Source organism: Polypterus senegalus, chromosome 16, assembly GCF_016835505.1.
Source record: "Polypterus senegalus isolate Bchr_013 chromosome 16, ASM1683550v1, whole genome shotgun sequence".
In the NCBI taxonomy this organism is placed as follows: Eukaryota; Metazoa; Chordata; class Cladistia; order Polypteriformes; family Polypteridae; genus Polypterus; species Polypterus senegalus.
Window position 1 is genome coordinate 51,001,290 of NC_053169.1, and position 14,315 is coordinate 51,015,604.

Below are 14,315 nucleotides of genomic sequence, written 5' to 3' on the forward strand. Positions count from 1 at the left end.
CTGTAGCAGAAGATGATCACTAGGTATTGAACCTACATTATATATATGTATTGTAATACATATATGTATTGTAATAAATCATTGATGCATGAAAAGTTGGTGATATGTTTTTTAGTACATGTTGTTCTGATGTACTATTTCTCTTATTAGAATAGTCAACAGTAACAAAAGAACAGTTTCCACAAGAATGTCTCTGGGTGGTCCCTGCAGCTGAACTGTGAAAACGGGAAATTCTAATATGACAATAAAGTGAATGCTGTTGTGGATAAGCATCAAGATATATGGGAGCAAGAAGAGAAAAAGCAACTGGAAAACACTTTTTGTTAATGCAGTAGACTCAAGGGGAAGGATATGCCTGAGGGTATGATTTGCGACAGTTTCCAGTACTTTTTAATTCTGTAGCAGTGCTACATGAAAAAGACTTCAATTCCCAGCAGCCTCAGGATCACTGTACCACTAAGCAGCTTCAGCTGTTCACTCAGGGCTCTTGCTGAGAGAAAGAAGATGAAGTGCTGGATTTAAAAAGGAAGTTGTATTAACCTGGAGAAGATCGAGATCGCTTTGTGTTTATGCAACTATATCATTTTCACAGCTGCGGGAAAGCTGTTTATTTGGATTACAATTACCACTAACCTAAAGAATTACAGTTTTTTTCTGGACTTGTGTTCTGTGTCCTGAGCTTGGCTTAGTCATGTGGTTTCATTTAGTTTGTGCACTCTTGCCATTAGAAATCATTAGACATTCAGGATAATGCTAGGTAGGACAAGCTTTACATTTTTTTTAGAAGGGTATTCCCTAGGACATTTCATGTATTCATCTGTTAAATCTGTGAAATTGGACTGTGTTTGTGAATGTTGAATTTTTAGTGGGCATAGTCTTGTGCACTATTGGGTGTGACATTTTCTAAATAATTAACTTTACATTTGGGTTTATCTTTCTTTACATATCACTGTCTGGGGTCATCTGTGAGGGGTTTCTGCATTATGCATTATTTGTTTGCTTTTCATTCACTGCTTATTTAACACATTCTTTTTTAAATTTAATTTACCAATAGTCTTTTCAGGTCTCTGCTTGTGTGTGTGTGTGTGGGCCTAAGTCAAGGACCCAATCCTAGGGTACCCAAATAATATATATCACACTTTTTATTTTCTTTTAACAATGTGAATATGAGCACCTCATGACCGTTACAATTTTTTGGACTTCTGTTGAATTCTAAATCCAGACAGCATTGTAATTTATTACTAAACTTAGAGAATGTGTTGGAACAATTCTTAAAACTTTTTGCGGGGTTTGTTGTTTATTTGTATATAAAACTGCAAATATGTCAGTGTTTTATCACATTATAATTTTTTTTTTTTTTTTAATGAAAGCATTATTTGGGGAAGATTTTTGCTTATCTTAAAGTGCATGTTAGTGAGCAACTAATTTAGAATAGGTTAATTAAATCTTAGTATACTAGCAGTAAATGTAATTATTTAAAATTTCACAAACTGGTACAAAAGTCATTTTATTTTTATTACTAGATCCAGAAAGCTGACCATAAAAGACCAAAAAAGGAACTATAGTACAGATATATCTAGAATGCAAATAAGAATACTTTTTGACATTCATTGTATATGTGTATAATAATTTAATTAGGTATATATGACTTTAAATGGCCTTAGGATATAAATTTACCAATCTGTAAAAGGTCAGGCAAACTGAAACATTGTATGTTTTAAGACCACCCAACCCTTTAAGGATGATCTTTAGACCAATCTGTCTTCCCTGTAAGCCCAGGTAAAGGGATTCTTAAATATCAGTCTGTTTTTGAAGGTTACTTGACCATCAGGCTTTAGAAGAAAAATGTTTCAAGCGATTGCCTGAAATATTTCTGAGATGGACATTTATGAATTCCTCATTAACGACTTGTGTTATATGCATTGAAGTCTCTACAGTTGTTTATGTTCCCAATGTTCCCAATATCCCAATATGAGAAGAAGCCTATGGTCTCAGATTGTAAGCAGCTTAAATACAGTATATTGTACAGACGGTTTGAATAAATGTAATGTGATTGCTAAAGTAAACCGAAGCAGCCAGAGGTCAGTTTCTACTTGATTTTTGATTTAGTATATTGCAGCAGGCTTTTTTGATGAGATATTCTGCTGTAAATTCACTGCATATGCTGACAGCCAGTAGGAGTTCAAGTTAACTATGTGGATACCCAAGGCACCACACTGGCCAACCCCATAATAATTTGTAATCCCTCTTCACAAATACATACAAATATAAATGCACTCTTGTTTAAATATTTAATAAAATCAACATATCAAACACTTTTAATCATGATATAATATTGGGAGAGCATATTCATTAATCAAAACTTGAGGCATGTCCATCCCACAATAACTATGTGATCAGTTCCAAGATTAAAGTTATTGGGTAAAGCTGCAAAGCTAAACTAGCTTGGATAAAAAAAAAAAGTTAGGCTGTGAAAAAATGGCAAGGACAAACAGAGCAAATGAAGCATGAATTCCAAAACAAAAACCCACTTATAAAAATACACACAGATACACCAACTGCAAATTTAATTTGATCAAATCTTAATTCCTTTACAAGATTGTTGATACCCAAACCAAACTGTGTGAAAGTGGCTACAACAGGTGTGCAAAGGATAGCATGTGATGGAGCAGTACAGCACAAGCAAAAACATGCAAACAAAGTTATGAAGTGACCTTGAGTTCCAGTGCAGCTACAGGGAGTATGTATGGCACACATTAGAGGTGTGCACAAGACTCTTAAAAAAGCCACTGTCACATATACTCTGGTTGCTACCACCCACTACAATGTTGACAAACTTGATTCACTCCCCAATAAACAAATAATTAAAACTAATTTAAAATCTGATAAAAAATTTTTTTTTTAAATTTAATGAAAGAAATCTAACATATGTCATGACTGTATCAATGAAATACTGAGAAAGCTGCACAAAACCTTTACTGGATACAAATTCACAATGATGAATGTCTTTTCACAAAAGTTAAATGCAATCTGAATTTTTTTTTGCTTGCTTAATACACATCTTGCCTCTCTCTGAAACAAAACTAAGTTTTCTTGGGGACATTTTACACAACTCAGATAACGGTTCAGCTCTTTTTCACCTGTATATAAGACCGTTGCAAACCTGCTCTAAAACTCTGCCTTAGTCTTTTTTTTTCTTTTTACTATTATTGTTTTCATACGCGCTTGCTCAATTTTCTCAATATGCTTTGTGATGCTACAAAATAACATAAAAATAGCATTATGATTGGAACTTTTAAGTAAGCAAGACTTTTCTAAGCTAATGTCTTTATTCATTTTGTAAGTTAAATGCAATCTGAATTTTTTTTTGCTTGCTTAATACACATCTTGCCTCTCTCTGAAACAAAACTAAGTTTTCTTGGGGACATTTTACACAACTCAGATAACGGTTCAGCTCTTTTTCACCTGTATATAAGACCGTTGCAAACCTGCTCTAAAACTCTGCCTTAAGTCTTTTTTTTTCTTTTTACTATTATTGTTTTCATACGTGCTTGCTCAATTTTCTCAATATGCTTTGTATTGCTACAAAATAACATAAAAATAGCATTATGATTGGAACTTTTAAGTAAGCAAGACTTTTCTAAGCTAATGTCTTTATTCATTTTGTAAGTTAAATGCAATCTGAATTTTTTTTTGCTTGCTTAATACACATCTTGCCTCTCTCTGAAACAAAACTAAGTTTTCTTGGGGACATTTTACACAACTCAGATAAAGGTTCAGCTCTTTTTCACCTGTATATAAGACCGTTGAAAACCTGCTCTAAAACTCTGCCTTAAGTCTTTTTTTTTCTTTTTACTATTATTGTTTTCATACGTGCTTGCTCAATTTTCTCAATATGCTTTGTAATGCTACAAAATAACATAAAAATAGCATTATGATTGGAACTTTTAAGTAAGCAAGACTTTTCTAAGCTAATGTCTTTATTCATTTTGTGAAGCAATAACATTTTGACTGGAATTTTATTGCACATGACTGGCAATTGTTCATCCCAAATTTCTCAATGCTGGCTTCCAATTACCTACATGAGAGGGAAATGTGCCATGCCCACAACTTTTATGTTGAGTTCTTCAGTATCCCAGTCTGGACACACACCTTAACTGTACATCTTCATTTGCCGTATATACTATATGAAATGAGGATATGGATCATAATTTTCAGTTCAATAAATTAATAATTACAAGCCACTAATGTCGACTATAAGAGCAACAACTGGTAATATGACAAAGACCATGATATCCATAAACATAAAAGCAAAACATTTTAAAAAGGAAGAAAGAAATTTTAAATTGTTCATTCATGGAATCTAAACTAGATTTGGCATTGACTAAAGGCAAATATTTTTAAAGGTAATTCATTCATTTGTAAATGTCATTTATTGTTAGGCTTTATTGTTAATAAAGTAATACAATGATTAAGTAAATTATAACTTCAATGTTAGAACCCATTTTATTTACTGTTAACACCACACAGATACAGACACAATATTTTAAGAATGTTCTTTAAAAAAATAAATTTTAAAATAACAAAAGGAGTTTAAAAGCTCTAGGTGACAAGCATTGTGTGTTTCTAATTAGCTATATTTGCATTTGTCCATTTTTACATCTATAAACAATTTTGCATTTGATGAACAATGTTTATGTATTATAAAAACTAATATATAGAAATAAAGAACCTGCCTCTAATTTCATCTCTTACTTACATCATATGTGAGTGTATCTGCCTCATTGGCAACTGTCAGACCTGCAAGTTCTCCGAGACCAAGCTCGCTTTCCATTGCTTCATCTGCACCAATAATAAAGGCTTTTCCTGATGATGGTGGAAAGGTCAATGCATCCACTGAAACAGAACAAATTAAATAGGTTTTTAAAAAATAAACAAAATTAATGTAAAAACTTTAATTATGATATTACAATAACTGCTCTTCAAAATATTCAGGTTGATGAAGAGATTTTCAGTAGTCTAACATCAACTGAGCACCATGTCCACTCAGAAGGTCATCTTCAATGCATGTCATTTGGAAATTCCAGACTCAAACATTTAACATTAATGTGTGCCTATGTGATTACTTCATAGGAACCTTCTCTGTGAACACCACGCACAGTCTTAAACTGCTAATGACTTCTTCATCAATGCCGATATTTTATATTGTAAATTCTCTCTCTATTTTGTTTGCAGAACTATTCTAACTCTTCACTGCCTCCGGCCAACTACCAAAACGTAAGGAAGTGTTAACTATCTTTAGTAGCCTGCTGCCTACAATTAGGCAAAAGCAATCAATAGTAAAGAATTAACCAAAAGGAATTGGTTGAGCTTGTTGGTCTTTGTCTGATTGACAAGTGATGAAATCATCACACAAAGAGGTCTTTTAAATAAATAGCACTGGTATTAAAAGAGCCATTCAGAAATGTGCCATTTAGAAAAGTCGAATTGTGAAATAAAAACAGAAAACACAGCCCTTTTGAAATAAAACCTGAACAAATCAGGTAAGTACAATGCTGAACCACTATGGGATTACTTATCATAACAATCAGCTTATTTTTTATTTAAATTTGTATTTAGTTATGCATTCTTTGCTCAATTTTAGCTCATGTAGATATATCATTGCTGTTTTTCATGTAATTATTTCATAGTAGCCATTTTATTTATTTAATTTTGGCAAAATGTTATTTCATGGTTTTAAGAGGCCTAAAAAAGAAATTGTATTCTTTATTCGGAGATTGTTTTTAAAATTATTGCACAATTAAACATTTTTAGACAATTAGACTCATGGAGAAATTTTCCTCTTTTTAGAGGCTGTCTTGTCTGCATCCCCAAATTAGAAAACTCACATTACAGATTTCTTTTTTTTTGGTTTGTCCAGAACTAATAAAGCACAAAGAAAAATGCAATAAATATTCAATACCTAACCATTTATAATCCTAATACAGTGGAATACTACATAACAGATGCAAATTCATTCATAACCATTAAGAAAAATAGCCTTAATCATCTGAAGCAAAATGTCTTGCAGCTAGGATGAAGTTTACATCATACTCCAGCCCTACTATGTTAATTCCTTACCCCAAACTACTTAAAATAATTTTCCATAAGGAATAGTTAACAACACGCAAACACTTTGTATATACACATATATTAAACACACTCAAACATAAATTAGGGTAAATAATTATTGTCAGCCTTAATAAAGATGAACTAAAAAACACATAAAATAAAAACACACTCATAAGCTATATTAATTGTCCTAAAACTGGACAAAGTAGTTTTGGAACTTTTGATCAACAGGATTATCTTTTTAAAAAACTTGTTAACACTACTGAATTTCTTATTAAAAAATCAAACAATTTTATAATTATTGTAGTAACATTTTTTGATGGACATATTTTCATTTTTCTAAGATATATTTTTTTTTTATTTCTGCTGGTTTTCAGGTATTTCTACTATAAGGATATATATATATATATATATATATATATATATATATATATATATATATATATATATATATATATATATATATATATATATATATATATATATATACACACATATATACATAAACCATTCTTATATAAAAAAATATCTACTGGTAATGCGTTATGACACAAATAAGATTTAAAAGCAAACTAATTACATAGAGGTTATTTGATAAAAATGGAAATATATTAATAAACATTTATATAACTACTTGGATTAGTTGCATGAAATTAGATTTCAGATTAATCAATATATTTACAAATAGTTGATGCAGGAATCATTCACAAATTTTACTGTTGCATTCCTCAGCTTTGCATGCATACATCTGTTGTAGTTGTTGTAAAGCAGGGGGCCCCAACCACCGGTCCGCGGCCCGCAAGAGAACTGCCGACAACGGAGACTCACTCAGTGAAGGGCTACAGCAAAAAGGCTGCCCCCTTCACTGAGGACACTTTTCAGAACGCTAGGCGGGCGGGGCAGAGAGAGAAGAGAGACCAAGGTGAGAGTATTACAATTAAGTATTTTTATGTTTCTAACAATCTCCCCATATGGCACGAGTCAGATACTTTCATTACAATGAAGTGACCTTGAAATGCTTGAATGAATCATCCACAGAGCATTTAGTTCTGTGGTCGCAGCTCAGTTGTGCACATTTGCACAATGATCCCCAAACAAAACATTGTAAAAAAAAAAAAAAAATTCTTTCCTCATACTGTTTTCTTGCTGTTTGTGTTTTCTGTGGTTTTCAGTGATACCTTTTGCTTATTGCTTGTCAACATTTGAAAAACATCCATTGGAATTTAACGATAACAGTGTTAATGTGATGTGCAATCTGTTTGAATGACAAATGCAATGCATATGTCTTTGTTATATGCAAAAAAAGAAGAAAAATCTCGGGTTGCAAACGTATGTGAACCGCTGCATTTGAAGACGGCAAAAAAGCCGTTTTTATGTGGTTCAGTGATGCTCATTCAAGAAACATTCCTATTAATATGGCACTCATTCTAGAAAATTGAGGTTTTTAAACTCTCTTGGGACCTCCGTCAACGGGACAACACACTGTGAGCCTGCTGTTTCCCTGCCCCAGCAACAGACAAACAATCATACACAGACACGGAAATCGCGCTTTTCGGGACGCACTTCAGCATGATGTTTCCATTGGATGGGGGGATCCCAAAAGAGTTCAGAAATCTCACAATATGAAGAAGAAAAGGATGATTCGGCTTCTGATTGATAACTGTGCTGCCCACAACATGCTTCCGCATTTAGCTAATGTTTGCGTTGAATTCCTCCCACCCAATTGCACAGCAGTGCTTCAGCCATTGGGTCTGGGCATCATTCGCTCCCTGAAAGTGTATTGTCGCAAAGGAAATACTACGAAAAATTCTTGTCAGCATAACTTGTAGACAGACAGAAATGTGCTGTAGTGGGTAGCGCTGCTGCCTTGCAGTTAGGAGACCCAGGTTCACTTCCCAGATGCTCCCTGCATGGAGTTTACATGTTCTTCCCATGTCTGCATGAGTTTCCTCCGGGTACTCCTGTTTCCTCCCACAATCCAAAGACCTGCAGGTTAGGTGCATTGGCAATCCTAAATTGTTCCTAGTGTGTGCTTGGTGCGTGTGTGTGTGTCCGTGCCCTGCGGTGGGCTGGTGTGCTGCCTGGGGTTTATTTCCTGCCTTGCGCCCTGTGTTGGCTGACATCCATGACCCTGTAGTTAGGATATAGCGGGTTGGAATATGGATGGATGGATAACTTGTAGACAGGAGAAGATTCAAATAATGTGAAAGAAGCTATTGAAGCTGCTTTCATTTCCAACATCCTGTCTTTGTGAGGCAGCATTTACTGCAGTGACAGCAACCAAAATAAGATTATGGAGTAGACTGAACATAAGCAACACACTTTGTGTGTCACTGTCTTCCATCGTCCCCAGATGGGATCGTCTGGTGGCTGGAAAAGCCACTGATTCTGCATTATGGTAATGTGTATAATTTCTATTACGATATTATAACTTAATAATAGAAATGTAATGAAAATTGTGTATAAAACTGCCCTACGAACCCGCCTCTAATCCAGCCCCAAACCCCAAATCACCCCCCACCAATCCCTAGAAAAATTTTCTTCTAGTAAAGCGGTCCTTGGTGTTAAAAAGGTTGGGGACCACTGATGTAAATTGTTGGAGCCAGAATGCTTAGGTGGAACATGAGGTGCATCTTTTTATAGTCTACTCTGGGATTATAACAAGGATTGAGGGACTGAGTTATAAAAGGACCAGATGCTGCATCAGTGGTTCATTTGTATAGGCACCTCAAGAAAATGTGTGAGTCGAGGGTTGTCTGCCTTTGTGGCATATACGAAAAAGAGTTGGTAGCACTGCTCTAAATTTTGATGTTTGTGTTTGACATTAAATAGACGTGATACATGTATGCTACATTCTTCTGTAAGAGTTTAGTTAACTCAGGTGTAAATACAGATTTTACATTTAATTCAAAGCATTTGAATATTTCCTGTGCCTGTCTCTGTGTACCTGTGTTGCACCTCTGCTTTCCATCTAAAGAAGCCAGGAAATGCAGCCGATGCAACATTCAAGCAAGTTAGAAGTAATTTCATCTCAGGAGAGTAAACCTTTGTAATTGTGCAAGCGCAACACACATATGTATATATTCTCTATATATTTTAACATATACTTTCAGAACAGAAGATAACACTTCAGTGTTGTCAGTTGGGTTTCACAGATTGTATTTTTCATTCTGGTAAAAAAAAAAACTACTGAAGCGTATATTTTGGAATCCTATGACATTAAGACTTGTCTACAAATATTATGCTCTTGCTGGTAGGTTTCAGTAGGAAAAACAAACAAATCTGCATGTTGCTAAGAGCTGTATTCTGATGGCATATAATAGCAACTCAATAAAGAATTACTTTCATCTGTTCTTGTTGCTTCATGTTCATTAAGCCGTGTTATGGTAGGTCGAGAAGGAGGTGCCACAGGAGGCTGCATGGGAGGAAGTTCTTCCACGTCTCTTAGATTGGCAAGCATATCTTGAAGCTTTGACCTGTTTGGCCCTAAATAAGAAAAGGAAACATGTTATCAGTGAAAAACACATGTAACAGGTAAACACTAATGAAAATATGGCCAAGCAAATAAAAAAGAAAGAGCAATATATCATTACAGAGAGAAGTAATCAAAACGATTTCTTCGTATAAGTCAATCTCTTAGACATAAAAGGCTGTTAAATCAAGAGAAAGTTAAACAGTGAAGAATGAATCTGATTAAAGGACAAAAAGTCTAAATAGAAAAAACAAGAATATAATGAAAGCAGTCTACTTCAGACTTTGCATTTATGGCACATGAACAACGGAAAAGATTTCAGCAACATGTATTGGTAAACATGGATATCTTTAATACTGTACTGGTAGAATGACAGTTGCAAATGAAAAGAAAAATAAAGAGTGGTACATTCACAAAGTAACAGAAAAGGATATTTACATTTTAGAACATGTGCAAGATATCTGTAAGGTGACAGATAAAAATGAAGGCAAGTGAGAAAATAAGAATGCAGAAAATCAAACTGAGGGATGCCATTGTAGTAAAAGAAAGATACTAGATTAGACACAACAAAAGACAGGAGTGTCAAGAAGAGGGGGTGTAGAAAGAGCAGCAAAAACATGGGAAGGAGGGAGATGATACTAGTGGTTTTTTTTTTTTGCATTAACCTCCTTCCTGACTTACTCTTCACCCCCTTTTTCCCCTTGCGTTCCTTTTTGTATTGCTCCTTGAGCTTGGTTATTAAGCCCTGGTCCACGTCCCAGCCTTCTGGTATGGGACACTGTTCTTCCTTTTCTATACAGGGAAAAGAAATCAAAAAAAGGATGTTGTTCAGTATTTAGTCATCTCTCTTGTAATGAAAAGGACTCATGGCAGCTTACACGGATACCTTCCTCAAAAGGAGTTCCAACCTCAGGAAGCTTGCCACTGGCAGTTATTGGGAAACAAAGCATATTCATGTTTAAGCAGTATATTTTGAATGCCTGGAAATACATACATTTTCTTCAAATACTTCCTCACAAAAGGAAAATGATTTTAAGGAAATTTCAAATTTAGATCAGGAATTTAGATTAGGCACTTTAAAAAATTACTAAATGTAAAATTAAAAGGCAGTAACAATTTAAACAATCATAAAATTCCAAATGTATTGATCTGTTTCCTTTTGCCTTGAAGGAAATTAAGAAAAAGACTGCATAGTTATATTATATAATTAAAATAGGGTTAAAAGCATAAAAACCTATATCTCTCCTGAAGGATAAAACCATGATATGTGATAATGAGCAGGCAAAACATTTACAATAAGACAGAAAGATTAAATTTGACAGTTATTATTATTATAGTTATTTTATGAATAACCTGCACACACAAGTTTTCAAAAGTTTGCATTCACTCAGAAATATTCATATTAAAAAAACAAATAGCCAAGGCATTACTAATGTTTCATTTGGGTATTAATGATTGAAATGACTGATTTATAAGTTTTCATTCACATATGTCTAACAAAGCTCCATTTTCAGGAACCATTACTCTGGTGTCCTAATGTTATACTCTCTTAGCTCAACATTAATTATTCATGTTTGAATACTAAATGGTTATGAGAGAAACTCTTGTAATTAAACAAAGCTGAAACCTAATATTCTGTTCAATAAAGGAAGTAAGTTGTCTTTCCTCAAGTGGAACGGGTACTGACATTTCTAAAGTTCAGCAATTGGCAAAATGAAACAGCTTTCTCAAGTAATATTACAGTCTACTGTTGTTTTGCAAAATTAAGGATACTTTATGTAACATACTGCCAAGAAACTTAGAATTTCATACAAAGGTGTCCACTACTATTTTGAGAGAAGAGGGAAAACTGGATCTAGCAAGAACAGAAAAAGGAGTGGAAAGCCAAGATGAACAGCTGCTCAAGTAGATAAGTAGACAAACAGATAAGTACACCAGGGTCTGTAGTTTGAGAAACAGATACTTTATAGGTCCTCAGTTGACTGTTTATTTAAACGGTGCAAGTCAAATACCAGTGTTATCTGCAACAGTGTAAAGACGGCTCTGGGATGCTGGCTTTAGAAGCAGTGTTTCAAAGAAAAAAGCTATGTCTGAAACTGCAAATAAAAAGAAATTTTAAAATGGGCAAATATTTGGAATAAGCCAGAAATCTACTGTGCGATGTCCATGTTCTTTTGCCCACTTTAACTTTTCTTTTTAATTGTTGTAGATGACACTGGAATAAGGTATATACTATTTAAGGAAGAATTTAACAGGTCATCGACAAAGCAGCCCAGCTAAATCATTTGAAGCTATCCTGGATATTATAGGTAATGCAGTCAGAGAAATCATCAAACACCAGAGCTGGTTGACATCACATCTTCATAACTCACCCCATTCTGTTCCATCTCCAGCACTTCTTGATTCTGCCAATCCATCTCCATCATCTGATGCCAAGAAGTCAAATTCTTTGAGAGCCTCTTCTGTGTCAGGGTCATCACTAACTTCAGATATTGATGAAGTGGAAGATGATGATGGCACTTTCTTTCTCACAATCTAAAATAGCAAAGATGAGTAGATGTGTTTAGTAGAAGAGCTCAAAAACTTTTTAGTGTGCCTCACTAAGGGTAAACTGTTAAAATAAGTACGTAAATAAACACATTAATACTAAAGAACCTACTAAGAAGAGAATCAAAGAAAGTTGAATAATTAGAATTTGCAAAGAGACAACGCCAAGTCCATAACTATTACTTCCCATATCTATCAATTTGCTGCAAATGTGGACTCATCAATAATACTCAGTACAATAGCTACACATTCTGTTGTTTGTAGGGTATATACAATACATATTTCCTTTATTACCATTTTATGAATTTATTCATTAATTACACAGATAGAGTTTAAGGCTCAGTCTGATCATATAATTTTCCTTTTATCTATATATTTACAAGCTTATGGCACTAGTGTGTATTTTTGTCTGTCACTATGTTTGTGCAAGATATTGTAAAAACAAGTATTTTGAGAAACCTGTCATTCTCTATTTCGTGTTCAAGATGTTTTGTTTTCTGAGAAATGCTCTATAAAATTTAAAATAAACAAGTGGAATACTACAGTATGATGTCACTTCAACTCAGTATTTTTGATCTTCGTTTGTTAGTTCCAGATCCTCTTACTTCTGTTAAGGAGAATAGTGTAAGATATGAGACAAATTTCACGTGTATGGGATTGGCAGTAATCAAAGGGTGAGTAATCAAACCTGGATCATAATGCAACTTAAAAAAAAATGTTTATTAAGAAGATTTTATAATTAAATAAACACAAGGTGGTTCACAAAGTGTTCACACAATATAAACAGATTAAGATCCCTGTTTTACCCTATTTTTTTGTAACTTAATATTTTAACACTTGTATCAAAACAGACCTCTAACTGATGCTAACTCAATTATGCTGACCTCATTCATGGCTCTCTTTTATAAAATCACTTTCTGAAACAATAAGCATAAATGTAATATAACAGTTTTTTTTACTTCATTTTTTTCAATGATTGTAATTATGATCTTATAGATGTATGGGTGCAAAAAATATTTTAATATTTTCCCAGTATTTGCTTTTATATTAATGGCAAAAGAGACATTTTAACAACAGCATAATTTATTCAGTGTTCTATCTTTAGGGAAATCAAGAACAGTGCTGCTGGATACAGCAATAGAAATAATAATTAACATTCCACCTTCCTCCCCTGCTATGTTTACACATCTAATAATTACATTGTCATTAACTAGAAGATGATGTACTGAATTATCTGAATAATCAGTGCAACCACTTTCATTATAAATCTTCACAAGGGAATAAACTGAGCATCAGGCATTCATAGAAGAAAACATGGAAACTGGTACCTCACTTTACCCATGGACATCTTAAAATCTATTAAAGGCTAAAGTCACAAAATCAAATGTTTCCATCAGGGTAAAAAGCAGCATGAGTAACAACATAAGCTTCTCCATGATAAAGGCATGGATAGCATTTCCAGACTTTACCAACTTCTCTCAATAACAGAAACTCTAGATGATCTATGGCAATGTGGGGAATAGGTTCTTTTAATCAGAAATTCAAATAATGAATGGAAATCAGTCATTGACAAGACATGGTGTAATTCTGTTATATATCACAAAATCAATCTCAAACAACATTACCAAAAACACTTCTATGAGGAAGCAGCATTATGAATAATGTTATCCAGAAACTTTCTCACTTAGACATATGGTTTGGGAATCCCTTACAAATCATAGTGGGAAATATCGTTGCATGCATGTCAAGATAATTTTGTATTTCACTTCAGACTCTTGGATAATATTATTCAGAGAATTGTTAGGATGGAAAGAACTTTGTCTTGAACAATCCATTGTGATATCTTACAATATACTCTTCACTAACGGTGTTATCCGAGTCAGTTGGAAGAACCATATTCTGCACTCCATCACTAAGAGGGAAAGTAATACCTTATTTTACTTAAAATTATAAATGATTACATTCTTTATGGACCAAAGAGTTTAGAATGTGGCAAGAATTCTTTAATGTTGTATCAACATAATGAAATAGGAATCTGTTAAACCTTTTTGATTTCTCAAAATAAATGAGGAATTAATTTTTGGGGTTTTTTTTTGCTCACATAGATATACAAATTGGGTAGAGGTGGGGTGATGACTAATATGATTTGAAATGTTTGAAAGAATAACATAAATGTACAGAATTA

General features: G+C 33.7%; 1 protein-coding gene across 1 annotated transcript in view; it reads right to left on the reverse strand.

Annotated features, from left to right (window-relative positions):
* Positions 1 to 14,315, reverse strand: part of strn (striatin, calmodulin binding protein) — a 190,992-nt gene that overhangs the window by 24,119 nt on the left and 152,558 nt on the right. The window contains exons 7-10 of the mRNA XM_039738562.1: positions 11,956 to 12,118; positions 10,265 to 10,375; positions 9,454 to 9,597; positions 4,760 to 4,896 (exon numbers count right to left, since the gene is read on the reverse strand). Of these exons, the coding sequence (XP_039594496.1) occupies positions 4,760 to 4,896; positions 9,454 to 9,597; positions 10,265 to 10,375; positions 11,956 to 12,118 (555 nt within the window). The remainder of the gene's footprint in view (positions 1 to 4,759; positions 4,897 to 9,453; positions 9,598 to 10,264; positions 10,376 to 11,955; positions 12,119 to 14,315) is intronic.